Source organism: Seriola lalandi, unplaced genomic scaffold (assembly GCF_002814215.2).
Source record: "Seriola lalandi dorsalis isolate HSWRI2012SDOR001 ecotype SW California unplaced genomic scaffold, Sedor1 jcf7180002054237, whole genome shotgun sequence".
NCBI classification, from domain to species: Eukaryota; Metazoa; Chordata; class Actinopteri; order Carangiformes; family Carangidae; genus Seriola; species Seriola lalandi.
The window spans coordinates 142790-161995 of record NW_019524790.1 but is presented as its reverse complement, the minus strand read 5'-3'; the positions used below and the strand labels follow the sequence as shown (position 1 = coordinate 161995).

At 40.4% G+C, this 19206-nt stretch overlaps 1 protein-coding gene across 1 annotated transcript in view; it reads right to left on the bottom strand.

Annotated features, from left to right (window-relative positions):
- Positions 1-1028: 1028 nt before the first annotated feature.
- nectin3a (nectin cell adhesion molecule 3a) overlaps positions 1029-19206 on the bottom strand; it is a 31508-nt gene continuing 13330 nt past the window's right edge. The window contains 6 exon segments of the mRNA XM_023404278.2: positions 1029-5046; positions 5049-5459; positions 7652-7803; positions 9561-9678; positions 11721-12020; positions 16573-16920. Of these exon segments, the coding sequence (XP_023260046.2) occupies positions 4814-5046; positions 5049-5459; positions 7652-7803; positions 9561-9678; positions 11721-12020; positions 16573-16920 (1562 nt within the window). The 3' untranslated portion in view covers positions 1029-4813.

Below are 19206 nucleotides of genomic sequence, written 5' to 3'. Positions count from 1 at the left end.
GTATCTCAACCGCTGATTTTAAAATTATTAAAAAATCTTCACTCGAAATCAACTTACATGTTTTTTTTTCCCCAAGAACTTTCAACCACGTCCTGTGGCCTTGTGCTCAGTTGTCATTGATTCACCTAAGTATGAAAGTTTTGTCAGACAATAACAGCTGTTATCACTGGTCACAGATGTGGTGGCTGAAAGCTCTAGAAGAAAACTAGTAAGTGGACCTTATATTAAGCATTTTGTCAAACAGCTGATCAATTATCGATTAACTGTTTCAACACTGAACTCATCACATGCATAGCTGCCATTGCAGTCCTGACTGTAAAATAATTCATTTGTCCCCAATAATCTCACCTCAGGGTGCATTAGTAGCCATTCTGGAGCTTTTGATTGTGTCACATGATATTCCTTAGTTTGCCAGCATTTTTTGTCAGCACTGTCAACACTGAAACTGAAAGTTCATTCCTGTCCTTGGAAACAGCAGAATACAAAACAATCCCCAAAGGGTCCATTGAGCGGCTGCACTGAAGCTTTCAGTTGAGGGGGCAGTCACAGACATCCTCAGCAGATCTGAGGAAGACTGTGTGACAATACAATATCAATTTAAAGCCATGACAGCTCCATCTGCTGAGGAAGACCATATTATATGCTAAAAAGCTCCACAACAGCTAAAACTACTGTGTCCAAGGTCAAGAATGAGGTCTAAATCTCCATTGTGACATTAAATATTTTTTGCAATTACTGAAACTGAAACTGTGTAGTAAGAGGAAATGTTTTAAAAAATAAAGAGTTACGTGCAACAGCAAAAAGGAACATGAAAGAGTTTCTTCAATACCAGACTAATAATCTAACATTGAAGCTGTGTTTGTATTTTTGCCATTCCCTGTATGTACTAAGTAAACTGTAGATTAATATGGGTGATTAGAAAACCATATTGACACAGCATTCATTTCCTTTAAACACTGATGCAAGTGAAAGATCTTCTAAATTAAAAAACCCTCCACTCTGAAGCACAATCCCAGGACACATTTGAGTGCAATAATGGTGGTCTTTTATTGCAAACAAAGGAACAAAATACAATCTACTGCACTTCCATCTCTGATTCCTGTGAGACATCAATCATTCAAATACAACATACAAAATAATTGGTCAGAAACTCTCAAGAACACATAGAAAAATGCAGTGAAAACAGGATCGCACTCTACGTTACCACGAGGAAAGAGTTCCTCGGACGCTCGTACTGTACGATAAACTAATACTCTGTGAAAATTACAGACCTCATACAAAAAATAAGATTTGTTTTCAATAATAATAAAAAAAAAAACAGCCAGCATATTTACAGGACAATAATATTTTCTATGAATCTGGCTTGCCTCAATTCCCAGTGAAATTATACTTATTACAATTTTCTCAGTAACCAACTTGTTACATGTGTCCTTTCAAAGTGTATAAGGCATGACAATCAACCTTTTGTCTATTCTGATGTTTTAATAACAGCAAATCTTAAATATCAAGATGGAAGACATATTAAAGGACCAGTCGGTCCTCCTCTTTAATGATATTATCTTTGTCATTTTTTTTTAAAGTTTCTGTGCATTGCTCAGCCCTTCTAAGGCACCAAATATTCAGTAGGGGAGTCCAAAACAAACTGTACATGAACATATAAATCAAACTGAGAGAACAGCTAATCCTACACTAACCTATTAGCATTATGTACATGTATATAAACATTAGTGATGAGAAATAATGAGTGTAGTAGGAGGCGAATAACTTAATTTACATGCAACCAGTTGACTGAACCAAAAGGATACAAAAAAAAACATTCATCACTTCAGCTCATTTTGCTTTTGTCAAACAGTCTTTAGAGATGAGGCAGAAACTGATGTGAAGATCAGAGACAGCAGTTTGCTTGGAGCGACTTTACCAAATAAGAAACAAGATGACAGCTCTGAATCAGCCGTTCAAAAAAAAAAAAAAAAAAGTGTGTGCATGCAGACATGGATATGCTATTTAGTGTCTCCTCGAGTTCAAGCACTTTCATTGCCAAGTGCGATGAGAAGAAAAATTAAATTTAATTAAAAAGCTGAGGGTTTGAGGTGAGGACTGCTCTTTGAACGTGGGCAGCAGTGGCAGATGTGCGGTGGCCGAGTGCGTGTGTGCGGCGATGAGAGTGAGAGCGAGCTGAAGAGATTAAAGTAGTTTATTCTCAGACATCTAAACGTTTGACCAAAGCCCTGACATGGGTGGAGAAGGGTTAAAAAATAAAAAGAGAGAGAGAAAATGTGCACCCACAATCTATAAAACCCCAATAAGAAAGAAGGAGCCCTCAAAATATGCTCAACCCCCCTGCCCTGATCTCACTGTGATACACATATATGGTTCCTTCTTCTAGCAACAAACACCCTGATTGACTAAGAGGGGATCTTTCCAAAAAGGGTATGTTTTCCCTTTCATGTGAGGCTTTGCAGAGGCCACTTTGATCCATGTATCATTCCTGAGGAAACGAAAAAAAAAGAAGCACTAAGTGGAAAAGTGTAAGGTCAAATCAAGCAGTGAGAGATGAGATCACAGATGATGTCAACTCTTTTGTTTCAACTTAAATGTCACTGGGTTTGTTGTTTGTAGGAAAAGAAAGAAAAAAATATAAATCCCTTGGGGAGCCATTACAGAGACAGCTCTAACCTAGGTGGTTCTTAAACTGATTTTTTTCTCTCATGGATTAAGTTTCTAGTTTCCATGATCACTGTATATCCACAGAGGAGCTGCTGAGGAGCCAAACCCCAACATTATAGCCTGTTCTGTGATCGGTAGTGATGTCAGATGCTCACAATTTTTCCAAGGTATCTGAATAATCATACTTCAAACACATACAAACTAAAGCTGAAGCGTCTGTTTATTTTTGCTCCTTTTCAGTTTTTTTTTTCAATAAAAGTATTTTGCTTATTTACCTTCATGAATGACAACTGTGAAGTGTTGAGCGGGAGCAGTGAAACTGTTGGTGGTTTATGGGGCCACATAATGTCAGATGATGACAGCTGTTATAGTCACATCTGGTATTTATAACATGTTGCTTTGATCCTGTGTTTAAATAAAAAAACTATAATGACCAATTGGTGTTAGTCTTGCAGGCAGAAACCCGAGGATAAGAAGGAGGGAAAATGGCAAAGACCGCGATACAGCCTGTTATCATGGCTAAGTGAAGGAGGCCAAGGCCCCGTTGGCTTCCTTTGATGTTTGCTGACTAATGTAATAAGAGTTGTGCTTTTTTCACGGCAAGAAAGAGACTGTATTAAGACATTTCAATACTGATAATAGTGTATTTGATTAAAGTTATAATCCATAAAATTTTCATAAAGTCAGTCAAGACTATTTTTGATACTATTTATAGCTGACACTTTTTCTGCAGACGCCATTTAATGTGTTTACATTCAGCAATTATCTCTCTCTATAGTAGTTTTTATTGATGGTGGCAGAGTCTGCCTTTGCTGCACTGGATTCTGCTCGACTACCTAAACACAAGGGAGTCACAGAAAAACGATACATGCATGCGATCAGCATCCAATGCAATTTCATCAGCTACTGTTTGCTCTGTTTCAACCGTGTCAGAGCTGCATTAAGTTACTGCTATGAAAACCAAACATTTGTCTGCTGGTGCTTCAAATTAAAAGAGTTCATCTAATGTAACATAGGGTGGCTCTTATTGTGAAACAGCCACAGGAAACACAAAATATTTGTCTCTGCAGTATCGTTTGTCAGCAGATGATTTTTAATTTTTGCGAGCAGCCACTGTGAACTGTTAGATGAAGAGTTGCAGGTGACCGACATCACACATACAACTCCTCAGTAAGGTAACTCAACTTTACTCTGCCCTGCTGCTGTGTGGAAAACTACTTGCGCCACGTGCAGCATGAAATCAGATCACGGTTGCAATCCAACCTTCAAAGAATTATTCATCAAAACAACATGAGTTTGTTTGGTTAAGCTGAACTGAGGCTGAAAGTAAAAGAACTTCCACAGAGTGTGACCCCTCTCTCTGTCAGTTTACAGGCTTGCTATTTCATGTGTAATTTACAAAAGAACCTTAAAAAAAGAAAAAGCTACTGAATAACTAAAGTTTACAAGGGGCTGTGTTTTTATGTGACGTACTGCTGTAGCATCAGTCATCTTTCCTTTCCCTTGGTGCAATGCCTGTGTAATTCTCCCTTTTAATCATGTGACTTTCCCTTTAACTTGATGATACATTTTGTTTTTAAAAAAAAAAAATCATGCAATATAATTTGCTTTAAATACTGTTGCAGCCATGATAAACACATCACCTGTATGAAAAGGCTGTAAGCAAACAAGTGACCACTTTCAAAATGCCACAGAAGTTGTGAGGTTTTATGGGAGCAAAGCTCAGTCAGTCAGGAATATAAATACTTCACTAACAAGGGTCTGAACACCTGACCAGTGACCTGTTTTAGAGACAGGTGCAAACACAAACGAGCAGAATACAAAACCTCATTCACACCAGTTGAAACGTCACTGTATGCCAAAGCCTCTTAAGTCTACACAGATTATATCACTGAGGCCATCCAGCATATTTGTAGCTCCTTGAAATGCTACAAAAGTGTAATACAATCCACAAACACGTCCTTAAGGTTAAGTGGTTACAATCAAGGCAGAGCAGTACTGTTCAAAGAGCTCATTGTGAAACTGAGCTGAGAAATTTTGTTCATCCTTTAACTGAAATGACACAACCTTTAATGATATTTATATCTGTCAGTTGTTAAATTATTCTCAGTCAGTCATTTGTCTGTGTTTTCATTTGCTTCTTTCCTCAAACATACCACTCTCTGCGCGAGATCACAGATCCGTCCATGTGGGACACATAGTCGCTGTCTGTACCATTGTCATAGCAGTCCTCCGGGAGGTAGGGGGAACCGTTGTTCACTATGGGGCTGTGCACAGGAGGCCCACAGGGGTGCATGTTTTGGGTGTTGTAGTGATCAGGGTAGTAGTTTCCCTCCTTGAGGCCCCTGTGGGCATCCCCCCTGTCAGCCCAGTCCTTGGTTCCGGGGTGTAGTCCGGGTAAATGATGTCTCCACCCAGTTTGGGTTTTAGCTCCTGGCTGCCTTTGCTCGTCTTGTCCCCATAGACCTCCTGCAGCTCATGTGGCTGCAGCACATCCAGCTGAGACTCCTTCTGCATGTCGGAGGGTCCCAGGTACTGTTTGGTGTAGTAGTCGCCCCTGAAGGTTCTGCGCTGGCGCATGAAACAGGCCCCACCCAGGATCAGCAAGAGGATCAGGAACAGAACTCCACCCACTGCCCCACCAACTATAGTACCCAGGCTGCTGTCAGGTAAGGAAGCCAGGGTCGGGGAAGTGAACAGGGCTCTCTTCTGGTCCAGAGCAGTGCCGGTTCCGGATGTGTCGTGGAGGAGGGATGCGGTGGTGCTGGGGGCTGCAGTGGTGGGGGGAGGATCTACAGAGTGAAGATGTGATGAAAAGATTTAAACCAGAGCGGAAGGACAGCAGATGAAGTGAGAAATTATAAAACTAAAGAGGAGAACGACTGCACTTTATGTTCTGTAACGACTGACAAAGCAAGTGTGAATGGTTTTTAGATTAATTTATAACACTGTGCAGTGTCGAGGCAGAGACATGCCTCTCCTGAGACTAAAGAATCTGTTGAAAGCTGTGCTGTGGAGCAAAAAGGGGGAAATGAGAAGAGCAGAAAGAGGTTAAGTGCTAAATGTCATTGTGTGTGTGAGCACGAGAGAGAGAGAGAGAGAGAGAGACAGAGAGAGACAGAGAGGGATAGGAAGACAGAGGACATGCACTCATGAGCATCTGAGTGAGTGCGATTAGCTCTACCCCTTTTCTTTCTAAACCCTGCTGTGGGCAAGTCATGTGAGACGTTGAAGCACTGTGATCGATGTGAGGTTCCTGCATCTGATTTGTCCTCCCACAGCCGGTGTTTGTGATAGCAGCCAGAGCTGCAGAGAAAAGAGCTGTGTGGAGCTCAAGGTCAGGATAAGCGTCTCCATTCTGACCTCCAGCCTCTGGGGCTAAGAGCAGCCTGATACCACGAGTCGATCTCTGCACAGGCACATCAAAGGCCTGACTACAAAGCAATATGACTCGCACTAATAGAGGTCTGCATCTCCAGGAGGTTTTTAGGTACTAGTTATCAAAACCGGAATTCCCGTAGAGCTATAATGATTTCCACAATTTTGGTAACTCACTAAGAATCTAATTACCTGCAATTATACACCGTGTGTGAGCTCGAGGGATCAGGGGTAAAGTAAAAGCATGAGAGAGAATACTGGAGATGGATCAAGGTCAGTGAACTGATATACTGGCAATCGTCTCCTTCGTCAGTTACCATCAATCCCACCCTGCAGCGGAACATTTCAAACTCACGTATGTTATGAGCATCTGTAACCATGTAGCTGATCATCTGAGAGACCAGCAGCCAAAAACCACAAGGCTACAGAGACAACTGGGAATGTGAAAGAGCTACACCAAGCAGCCATGGAGGGGGGAGAGAATATCACCAAGCTCAACCTGGCTATCTCCACAGGGGAGGGAGGCGAGAGGCCGCATGCCCAAGTTGTAATATTTGACAAGAGAAGCAAGATAATTGCTCAGTGCAAGTCTGTCCTGGACAGGATGTCAGCTGTGCTTTCGTTTGGAGCAGGACTCCAAACCCAGGCCTCTACACAGATGGAGCCTGACAGCAATTTTTGGGGCTTATCCAGCTCTTTCCTCTCGACAGTGAGAAACCAAAGGACTGTGTGTGTTAGCGGAGTACGTGTCCAAAAGCAGCAGTTGCTTTGTTTGGAAAAGGATTAAAAGGAGCAGAGGAGAAATGAAAATAAAAAGAGATGCAGAGTTCTCAGGATCCACGCCCTGACTTTTACAATAATGAACTCAAGTAGCAGATCATGGACAGACAGAGGAAGCAGACGGGACAAGTTTAGTTCACTGCGAGTTTTCTGACAAGGATTTATGTCAATGAATCAACAGAATATAACAAACCCAAATGCAGGGACACCCTTTTCCATGATTTCGGGAAATCCCCTTTCTTACTATTAGTTTTAATCTATGAAGTGCTGAATCAAAAGAAATCACTTGATCACATTTCATACAAACTGCTTTAAAAACACAATATACCATTGAATAACATATTTTATGGGGTACACACAAATACTTCTGTGTACTGCAAATCTGTGAACACAATTCATCATGTCCCACTGTGAAACCTGACCTTTAACAAAACAAAGAAAAAGGCTACATGGGTGCATGGTTAGCAGAACCAGCAAGGGTAAACACCCACTTCCGTATCTGAGAAATCTAATGTTGCCAAAACCACAACACTGGAAATGTTTGGTACTGATACTCTTTATCTGCACTCTGTGCTCCTCTGTTGCCAGGAATGTGTGAAAGTGGATCTGGGCAGGGACATCTATACAGGGGCTTAGCTCTGCTAGAAGTGTTGAACTGAGGGCTGATCGTACTGAGAGGGTAATCTGACATCAGAAAGGCAGGATGAATGTCAAAAGGCACAGATTTCTCAACTATTAAAAGGTAATTTACTTAAATTAGCAGATGATTAGAGAAAAAAAAATACTTTAACATTTTAAGAAACTGAGTGAAGAGGTCAAAACGTACCTTGTACCCAGAGGTTCACATTCTGACTGCGAAGACCAATGTCATTCATCACTTCACAGCGATATACTCCAGAGTCATTGCGCTCCAACGGGCGAGTGAAAGCAAAGCTATTGTTTGAGATCTCAACACCCTCTGGCATCAATCCGTCCAACCTGTGCAAGAATGAAATATCAGTGTACAGTACATCAGCATACAAAACCTTAAACTTCATACATTATCACTGTAAGTTTAAGAGACATACTTTCAAAGTATAATAGAAAAAAAACTAGCCATGACTTGAAATGACATCATTGCTCTGTTGGGTCAATTGGCCTGTTGCAACTATTATGTGATCACATGACTGGGATAATTTGAGCTGACTGTACTTCCATCAGTCCAGGGGAAAAGATTTCTTCATGAACACAAGGCTGGATAGAAAAGGGAAGAAAAAAAAGAAAATAAAGAGCTTGGCTGTCTAGACTTCACTGGTACTGTCAGCCCAAATGAGACCATATTTCTTGTTTTCAAAGCAAGATGATGACAAAGAGCTGCCAATAGACCAGTGTTGCTCTGATGCATGAACTGTTTGGAATCTTTTATTTATAGCAGGCGCTCTCCCCCGATGGGTGCAGCAGTGCATTCGACAGCTCCAGTGTCCGGGCTCCAAATTTACGCTGGAAGTAATTTACTGACAGGAGCTTCTTCGCTGCTTAATTTACATTTGTTTGAATACAGTTCAAATCTGTGTAACGTAATTAATAGCTGATATGCCATGACGTCTTTGCTATAACACGAGTTCTAAGTTACAAGTATGTTACTTTTGCCTGTTTGTTGCTAAACTGTTGATCAACAAAACGAACATGATTACAATAAAATCTAAATAATCAGTCATTTAAGCAACTCATTAAGTTCTGTCAAAATGTATTGTTGCAGCCAACAGCGTGCTGAATACCTCTAGTAAATTCAGCCCAATATCTTTATATACATGATGAACTTTTAACCTGTCCAAGCTAAAAAGGAACAAACTGGAGTTTCCACATGGCTTCCAATATTTTCATTCTACAATAGCTTTTTCAGTGGTCCAGATCACACTAGGTAATTTAACAGTAGCTGCTGAAAACCTGGAGACAAATGATAAATAGAAAATCATTTTCATCACGAGTTGACAAGGACTGCCCCCCTCTGAAATTTGGGACGGATAAGGCTCCCACATTTGCAAGAAACTGTTTGGACATATTTTGTCTTGAAACAAGGACTTTCAGGGGGGAGACAAAATTGCAGGCCTTCAGAGGATGCAGCCCTTGAATTAGAATGTAGCAACATCTCAGTGACTCCGAAGGTCCAAAATTTGATAGGTGTAGCGCAAGTGCAAGGGGCACAAATGGTATAAACAGTGCTGTTTCATTGCTTAGCAAGTTGGTATAATAGCAAAGAATAAAAGGTTTAGAGTTTCACAGCATATAAAGGCTGTTTTCCAAGATATCCCGCAAACCTTTATTCTAGATCTTACAGTTAAAGCAATAATAAACAAAATTGCAGTGTAGAAACGCATTAGAAAAAGAAAATGAGTTATTCAGATCTTGGAAAAAATGTGACTTTAGGTTTCCAGTGATTAGTTAGAGGTTTTCTGCTTCACTTCCATACAGTGAGGTTTATTCTGAGCCAAAAGTAGAGAAACTGCATTTTAAGGGAGTTCTGCGTTAGCTTCAGCATTTAGCCATAGAGGTTGATGCTTACTCTGCTTTTGTATTTTGATTGTGGTTAGTACAAAGCACTGTGTGGTGGTAATATGAGAGACAGTGTAGCGATGATATACTGATATCATTCCTGAATTAAGATCATAACATTCTTGCTGCACCTATAGGATGATCATCTACCACAATGGTTTATCTGAGGTTTTAATCTCAAGACATATTCTGAGGACACTGACCTGATCCATGTGAAGTGACGGGCAGGTGGGTTAGCTTTGGCACCACAGGTGAACTTCACATTCTCTTGACCAACATACCAATTTTTGTTGAGTCCAATTATTGATACCATTGGTGCAACTGTGAAACAAAATGAGACAAAAGGTTATGATGTTTAAAATTAGCATTATTTACAATGAACAAAATATTTACAATATATGTTGTCCTTGTCCTGTGTTACCTTTTAACATCCTACACAAAAAGGTTGGTCTTGATTTTTCAAAATAGTGTGACCAGGATATATATTTTTTTTTTTTCAAAAGGTAAAAGAGTAGAACTTAATCAGTCATTGTGATCCCAGCAGCCTGATGACAAACGAGCTTTCCCAGAGAGAACAAAGCGTGCATTATAAGCACAGTAGCGAGCGGTGACAAAAACAAAGGCTGTGCAGGACTGCAGCAGGGTACAGGACCTGCTGGTGAACGTGAGCCAAGAGAACAAACAAATGGCCCTGGGTTGGTGGAAAGTTAGAAAATGACAGACTCACTAAGACTGTAGATGTACTGCAGCTCATAATAAACTCTACTGCCTACCATGACATTGAAAAAAAACAAAACAAAGGAAAGCAGGAGGATGCCTAGATGAAGCCCAGCACATGCCACTGTAATAAAACATGGCAAACACTGACTTAGATATCCAATTGTTCATTTTGATTTCCCTGGAGGACAAATGAGGAACTCATTACAGCACACAGGAAGATGTCTCGGCCACTGACCCTTTTCACGCAGTTCAACATTGAAATTGTGCTTCTTTTGCACTTAAAATCCCTTGACTCTGCATTTGACATGATTTATTGAGCTGGAAAGCGTCTTTCTTCCTGTATTAACCTTGGTTTTTCTGCGTCTTCATCCGCTGCCCCCAGCAGCCTCCTGCTACTTGTGTTCCTGCAGAGGCCTGATCAATATTTCATAAAATACCTTCATTAGCCTGCACTCACACAGTCCAAACACAGAGTAACCCTTAGTACTGCTCGCCAAGGAAGTATGCATCAATGATTATAACATTAAGATGACTCTTAAATGGCCCTTTTATGGGCAAAGGAGGAAAGGTAGTGAGCAGGCTATTCATAAATCAAGCTATCAGTGTGGGTTAATATCAATAAGATATACTGAACCTGTAAGAGCTGCACAATAAGAGCTATAATAATAATCATTATTTTGTTATACATTCTGATCATAACTATTAAACCTGGTTATTCCAGGGACAAATTCATTTTGCTGTATTTCTGACCAACAACAGTGGGTAATGAAATGAAAATAATATTCAATGATAGTCGAAAAATTTTAACTGTGCTGTGCAACTGTACACAATTTACTGATCAGCCCTTATGCTTAACCTAATTCAAAGCATTGGATTTCAAAGCAATTTAGTGCAAGGGGTGAAAGCTGGAGTTATACCACAAAACCACCGAGACAAAAATTTGATTTGATTTGTATCTCTCTGTAAATTGTGACTTGTTTTTGAAGGATTTGTTGGCAGTTTTCTGTCAATAAACCCCGTGAAAAGACCAAAACCAGCACCGTCTTTGTCTGCTTCTCAATACTTTCCGACTTCCCAAGCATATCTGTGGCTCTCTGCTCCAAGCCCATTCATTCCTACCGGACATTTCATTTTAAGGAAGCGTCATGAATATATATGCTCTTTTTGTTGGCTGAGTTTTTGACTGCGGATTTAATGTGCTTGTGAGTATTTACAGCAGCACGGTGGTATATGTGGGACTGACTCAAAATAAACTACAGAATCCATTTTCATCTTACTAAAGGAATATGTTACCCTGTGCAACAATGTGGCTCATTTGTATTTTAATTATTTTGTACAGTCAACACACAGACCTTTTTTGCCTAGAATCCAGAGTCCAAAAAACTCCAACTATAGTTTCATGGTGTGCTTACTTCCATTTTAATACATTGGGAAAACGCAAAACGTCTGGGTTTGGCAAAATTTGGCCTTGAATTGTACATTTCCATATGTGTTAACACAGTAGTTTTAAAGGCTTCACAGTGCTGAGGAGAGGAGCAAGTTACTTTCTGATTTGAAATTTGCTGACAATATGAAATACTTGAATTTCACCAGATTTTCATTTCATCACAGAAATTAAGGAAGTCTTATAAGTCAACACTTACACTGAACATTTAGTATGTAGGGTATGCGGAACTCTGTTTGCAGGGCCGGGTGGCGCACCACACAGGTGAGTGTCTTCCCCTGGGCGTAGCTCTGCGGCTGCCACATGTAGCGCACATGTGTGGTGGTGGTGCTGTTGGGCTCATCGTGACTTTCTTTCTCACTTCGCCCATAAAGCTCTGTCTCCCAGAAAACCTCAGCAGCGGGACGGCCACGCTCTGCTATGCATGTGGCCACCAGCGACTCGTTCCCGCCATCTAGCAGAGCTGTGGGGCCGGCGGACACATAAACCTTTGGCTCCACTGTGAAGAGGAGAGTGAAGAGAAGGAGAAGGGGAGAAGATGACAGAATGGAGAAAAGATTACAAATTAATATTGATCTTTTTGTGTATGTATATGAATAAATAATGCCCATCATAGTATATGGACAGGAGGAAGTGGCCACAGTATACTTAACTGCTAAAGAGCACAGATTGACTTCTTCCATTTCACATATATGCATTAAAAATTTATCAACCATGCTATTCAATCATCCGGAGGCATTTCAGTGGAGACATAGCTGTCTTTATTGTTGGGTGTCAAGCATACAATGTGCTTGAGAAAGGACAATGCACAGCAGTAGCATCTATTGGTCCAAGTGTATGGTTCTAACAAAGCAGTGTCTGACACATTCATGTGACTGTGGGAGAAAAAAAACCGTAATATTTCAGAATCATAGGCTACTGACAATCACACTGTAGTGTGTTTATATTTGACTGTGTTGTATTGGAAGATGAGGAGGTAAGTTAATGTAGGCCTCTCAGTGCTTTAGAGCTGGGGTCATGTTACACTGGCTTCCTGAGAATAACTGGAGGTTTAGACGTAACAAGGATTTTCTCAACAGAGAAGCAAAACAGATCCCTGCAAGAGGGATGTGACCAGAATAATGCAACACTCTACCTGTTGTACAAAGCAGTATAACAATTTATCTTGTGCTGCACTGGCCTAAAATAAACATATGGGGCCCTGTTTAATAATTGCAAAGTGTCAGAAATGACACTTGGGAAAGTTCAGCAAAACAAAGGAGGACAAAAGACAGCCCAAATACAAAAGAGAGTCTGCTGAGGAACTCTGAGGGAGGGGGGTCAAAATGGGGAGGTAGTGAAGTAAACTGGCTACACAGGTTACACAAGGTTACACTTCCGTGTATCATCACTACAGAATTTCCCTCTTTGTTTCATTTCTTCTTCACTGTTTTGCAGTGCTCCACCTCCTCCATCTCTGTCCCTCTTACAAGAGCACTAACAGCTGTTCCACTTACTGCATGGTGACAGTTTTAAAGGCGGCACGTGGGGGCACACAAACAGCCTAATCCACAAGACAAGGCCATCACCTTTAAGACATCTGCCACCCTCCTCCACCCAGCAGGAGCAGGAGGTCCAACAACAAATTCAAATAACTCCTTACACCCCCTTTTTCCAAAAATAACCTGGCGTCTCCTGTACCCAGTGCAGGGGCGGGGACGCTGTTCTCAGTCATCCACCTCACATACTTCACTCACTTCTCTCTGCCCCTCCTCACAGGCCTCTGACTATAAACAGTAGTTGCTCTATGTTAGGAGGCGAGCTGGCTGAAGCTTCAGAATAACTAAATCAGAGACGTGTTAATTTGGAGCTGCTGTCAGGAAGGGAGGGGAACACTTTGGATGAGTGCAAATGCTTTAGGGGAAAGGGTAACGATTTCCCTTCGGCAAACTGGCTGCATTGGCCCTTTTTCGCCCACATATACTGATCTACATGCACACCGACGTCAGAGTGGGAACCCCAATACAGAAGGGATTTAGCTGGATGTTCAATGGCCCTGCATCAGCAGGAGGTCCAACAACAAATGTCTGCATATCTTATCATATTCATATCTGGGATTTTTACTATTTAAAGCAGTCAGTTTGGTGTGATGATCTAGAGCAGTTCTGAAATCAGCAGCCATCCTTTTTGTTTTAGATTTTTTTCTTTTTGAAACAAAGTCAAAATGAAACCACACCTGGCAAGTAGGTAAGTTCAATGAAATGATCTGTCAGTTAGCTGCTGGCTAAGGCTGCCCTCGCCGGCTGATAGTTCAGAGAACAAGAAAAGATATGGGATGTATTATAGCTTCATGACTCATTCTACACAGACACTGGGGACCATCCAACATCATTTAAGTAGACTGAAAGGAAAAATGAAACATTTTTCACAAGAGAGAAACAATGACACTCTTCTGATTTTTGCTTCCATCAGTAAGCAACTTTATCCATCTCTCTGTGGGGTATGATTTCTCATTTTTATAACACAGCAAAAAAAGAGCTGCATTACCAGCCACATGAATGCACAGACATCTTTAAAACAAAAAGAAGAATGCAGTTTATATGCGGATAAAGCTCAAATTCTTGGAGCTCATGTAGCTTAAGATTTATATCCAGGAGTACTTCTTATCACTAACATCTTACCAACATAATATGTGTGCATGTTTTTAAGAAAGTCAATTGTTGGTCAATATATTTCCCATAGACCTGTCAGCAGTTTAAAACAAAGGGTCATTCAAATCCATTCCCTATATGTGTTAGCTTTTCCTCTTCTGGTTCCTTCCTCTTGCTTACTGGTGGAGACTTCTGGCTCGTGTACTGTAGCACAGTTCCTGCTCAACTGGTCCTTAAATGCTTGAGATGAAAACCAGAGTAAGACAGTGTCAGGCCAATACAAATAATGTGTGCTGAGTGATACTGACTTAATGCAAGCAAAGGTTTGTATCAAGAGTGTGACTTTTGAAATTAAGTCAATGTCCACTGCACCTGTTAATCATTATGATGTGTGTCGTGACTGCTGTCTATTATTCATGGGTTTGAGCTTTTTCATTACTTTACTTTAGTTCATTTGAAAGGAATGAAGTCAAGTGTTCTCACAAACCTCAAGTGCTCTCCAAGTATAAACACGAATCAAAACTGAGAACTCGGAGTTGAGTTTAAACTGGAACAAATACAATACACACTGTACAACCAATATTTGGTTTATTAGATCAATATGTTAATCAACTGTTACACTGATGTAATATCCACAGTTTTGCAGCGATGCAGTTGCTGGGCTACAGCCAAATTGTTCCTTCTGAAGAGGTTTTGTGAAAAAGGTACAGTTCAACCCAATACAAGGCAGAGATGGAGAAGCCACTTTTCATCGCTGCCTTGGGAACTTGAATGTGCTTACTTTAGGTCTTGTAATTGTGATGTGCTTTTTCTAACAAAAATACCCTGTGGAATAAACTAATTCCCACATGACACATATCAAATTGCGAAGAATATATATTTCCACCATAATCACACCCTAATTACATCTGAATGTAAAGTAGAACTAAGCATGTGTTTGTTTATGGGTATGCATGTATGTGTTTGCATGAGCCAAAAAAAAAAAAAAAAACACGCCTGAGAAAATGCTCACGGAGGAAAGCAAGGTGTAATTGAACTCTGTGAGGTCCCAGACGCTGTGGCTGTCACAGCAGCACTTAATGTATCACTCAAGTCTTCTGTGGTCTCTGCAGGGAGACAAGAAGCTACTGCCTACAGTGCAATCTCCTACTCTCAGCTCTGCCTGAGCACAATCCAACCACCCATTTAAGGTATGAAACATATGCTGACCACAGAGAAAGTTCAACGTTCATGTTCCTCAGAGAGGAGCGTTATTGTGTCCATACAGCATGGACCAAGCATCAACACACGAGTGGACAGACAATATAGTGTACATACATGGCATACAAACACTACAATGTCCGTACACTCAGACAACTGGAGCAACAAAATATGGCAATGAGATTATAATTGTATTGTTTAGGTTTTCTGCATTTATATAAGTAGCAATAAATAATCAGATTTCGGTGTAGTGTGCTTTTGATGCTGTGCTGTACATTTCCTATTTTTTGGTAAATATCATATCCTGTGGCAATGTTTTTTTTTTTTTGAGTTATCAAGGAAAGGCAAATAGCCCCAACATACAGCAACAAACACCCATATCAGTAACAATAGAATGAATCATTAAAAAGAGATAGAAATAGAAAAGATTTATATAGAAAAGATTTCTACACCGCAGACTGCCAAGTTTGTCATCTACTTCTTCACTGTCTGTGAGAGCTTTACAAATACCAATTACTGAGCCTGAGGTATGATTTCATAATTAGTGACAAAGGGTAAAGAGGGCAGAACTAACAACAAACCTCTCTGGGAAATAGCTGCACATTGACATTTTAAGAACGGTGCTACATATGAAACTTTTTCATGCAGCTTGGTTAAAAATCAACTTAATGTCATGAGAGTCACTCCTTATCACACCCTGCAATTAAATTGTTGTTGCATGCAACTAAGTTGCATCAAGTTGGGACAGTTTGAACTGTCTGCATTCTGTTTACATGTTTGCTAGAGATGAGGAGAGACTCCTTGTAGTATTTATACTGTACATGCAGTATGGAAGTGTCCTTATGGCAGAGCTTATTAAGACTCAGTGAAAGAACATTTCTAAAAAGTTGTAATATATTGCTGTGAATTTAAACCTGACATAGCACTTTTTCACAGCAAGTGACACTGCAGTGAGTGAGAGGAGTGGGGCCACACGACAGCAGCCTCTACACAGCAGCAGATTGCTGCAGGGATTTAAATATACATGGCCTCTGTCCAGGTAGTCATTTTAAAAGGTTAGATGGCTTCAGAGAGAAGTTCTTTCCTCCAGGATGAACATTTAATGGTCACCTAAACTTTGCTTAATCACAACCAATTCTGTGCTTTGAAAAGTGAGATTTACAAACAGCATGAAGAAACACTCTACAGAATGAAGATGGACTTGAGAGAGCTCTACTTTACCTAATACGTTGACGAAGGTTGATGCTTGTGTATTGCCCAGAGGAAATGTTGCCACTTTGCAGGTGTAGGACCCGATATCTGCGAAGCCAACTTCTTTAAGGGTAATGGTAGCATCTTGTATCGAAGGGGACACAAATGAGACGCGCTGGGCATATTCTTGAGAGAATGAGGTTCCATACTTGGGGTTGAACACTGCCAAGGTAATGGTGCCTGAAGAAAGACGGCGTTCCCAGGAGATCTGTGTGAGACTGAGGTTGGAGCCCACCTCTATTCTGCAGCCCAGTGTGATGTTCTTCCCCAGCACTGCATTCACTTTCTCAGGAACAATCACGTGGTTACTGCTCACACCTGCTGAGAGAAAAAGAAATTTTAAGAAAAGATTTAGATAAACAGGAGTACATCATTGTTGCAGTTATAATCAAATTGGAAGACTGGATTTCTCATGACAGTGTCACTTGATTGGATTAAGAGATTACAGTTTTTCTTCTACGTTGTCTAACAGTGGAAGAAAATTGTCTGTGAATTGAAATCTAGATTGAATTTGTCACAATAAGTTTCTCCTCGTCCATTGTGACAGCTGTAACACCACAGAACATTAGAATTCAAAGTACAGCCGCTGAGATATGCTAATCCAGGGAGAGAATGGGGAGAAAATTGCTGCTTTTCTGGAGTACTGATCACTGTTAACACTGGGAAATAGGACATTAGCATATACTGACATGGTACATTGCACCTGCATGCACTGAGACACAACACACCAACACTCACATGTGAGACTACATGAAAATTCAAAGTTATGACTTTCTGGACATGCACTGTGGCCACCTGTGTGTTTTGGTGTTAGATCAATTGAAAGCATAATGGGCCAACAATAGTACAGTTTTTCCTTATTGCCACCTTAAATTTTGATTCATATGTCATTAAAATAAAATGCTTGATTAGCTTTCTACAAACTGCAGTACACTACCTCATGCATTCATTCTCTTCTCCCATCATCAATATTACTTGTTCCTCCATGGTGACATTAAGAGCCATCATTTGTTTCAGACATGCTTTTCCTGGGGATGAAACAGACACCAGACTTCTTTTGAGTGCTCTGGTTTCTCTCTTAATAAGCAACACACTCGCACCGCAGGACACTCAGATTGTCCCTTTTGCTAATTATCAAAGCACATTTTAAGCAGGAAAGAAAAAAAAACTCTGGAAGGAGATGAAACAAAACCAGCTATTTAATGGTTTTATCCCCTCTTTTTATGAGGGCCTTAATTTGACTTGAAGCCCACCGCAGTTTTGAATGCGTTATTTTAAACAAATGCAACATGTAAACTTTGTTTTGAACATTATTGGCCATTTTGAATGCTACAATTCATTGAGGTTCTGTAAGTTAGTCAAGCCAAGATGAGCCAAAAAAAAAAAAAAAAATCATGATGTCTGAGCTGTATGGACAGTAATCTGCATCTCACAGTTGATACACACAGTACTGGGTTGTAACCAAAAAAAGAACAAAAACAAAAACAACCAGCTCAGTGGGAATGAATGTATCTTGACCTTCAATAAATCCTAAATTAAAGCTCATGGATACTGCTCTGAATGGAAAAAATCCATCATAGTCCCAGTTTTTCTGCAAGCATAATCACAGAAAAGAGTCATTGATAGAAAAATGTATACTTTAACATTTTTAAGAGGCTGTACAAAGATTTACAACAGTGGTCAAGACTGAATTGTAGAGTAGATCCACATTAAACCTTGTGAAAATGTTTGTTTTATAGATAAAATGTAAAAAGGTGATTTCATTCAAAATATTCAAAACAGTAAATCTCAGTTTTCTTGACACGGTTGCAGTCAGAGTAAGCTATATTTGGGAGCCATAAATTTCCACTTTGTACGTAGTCTCGGATGTGTATGGAGTAAAGCTTATAAAAGTGGTCCACTGGCTGGTATTTTGAGTCTTTGGCATGAATGTGAGTGGTAAGCCACAGCAATGCTATCTTGGTTTGTGAGGAATATAGCCAGTGAGGCTGAGGCTCCCCGTGCTCCATTACGTCCCCTGTAATTTTAGTGATTACACACACACACACACACACACACACACACACACACACACAGAGAGAGAGAGTTTCGCTTTTCCAAAATAAGTAATAAGTGTGTTACCATGTGTGTAAGAGTCAGTCATTTTGTTTGAATGGCTGTTGAGTCTTAAATGTATGTTGCATTGTGTGTGTGAAGTTTCATGTTGTGCGATAGCACATGGGCTGTCCTGCTTGTTTTTTTCTCTGTTGACCCACATTTTCAAAATATTTCTCTTGTGTTTCTTGTGTTGCTGTGTAAACTAATCAAGCACAGCTCTACACTGCATTTAGCTTTTAACCTATTAACCTCAAGTATTTAACTCCGGCTGCCTTATTTTAACATCCACTTGGGAAAGTTACTTTGGCTTATTATTCACATCATTCATTTCTAATTTAGAGATCTGTTTACATCTCTTTCCCACCTTTGAATCATGACTTGGTCTAAAACTAAAGCCTGCACTGCTATAATGTGCTTTGCACCGCATGTGTTACCCTGTGTTTGCATTGCATCTGCCAGAGTCCTCTGGGTGTACTGGTGTGGGGGAGAATCAGGGTCAGAGCCGTG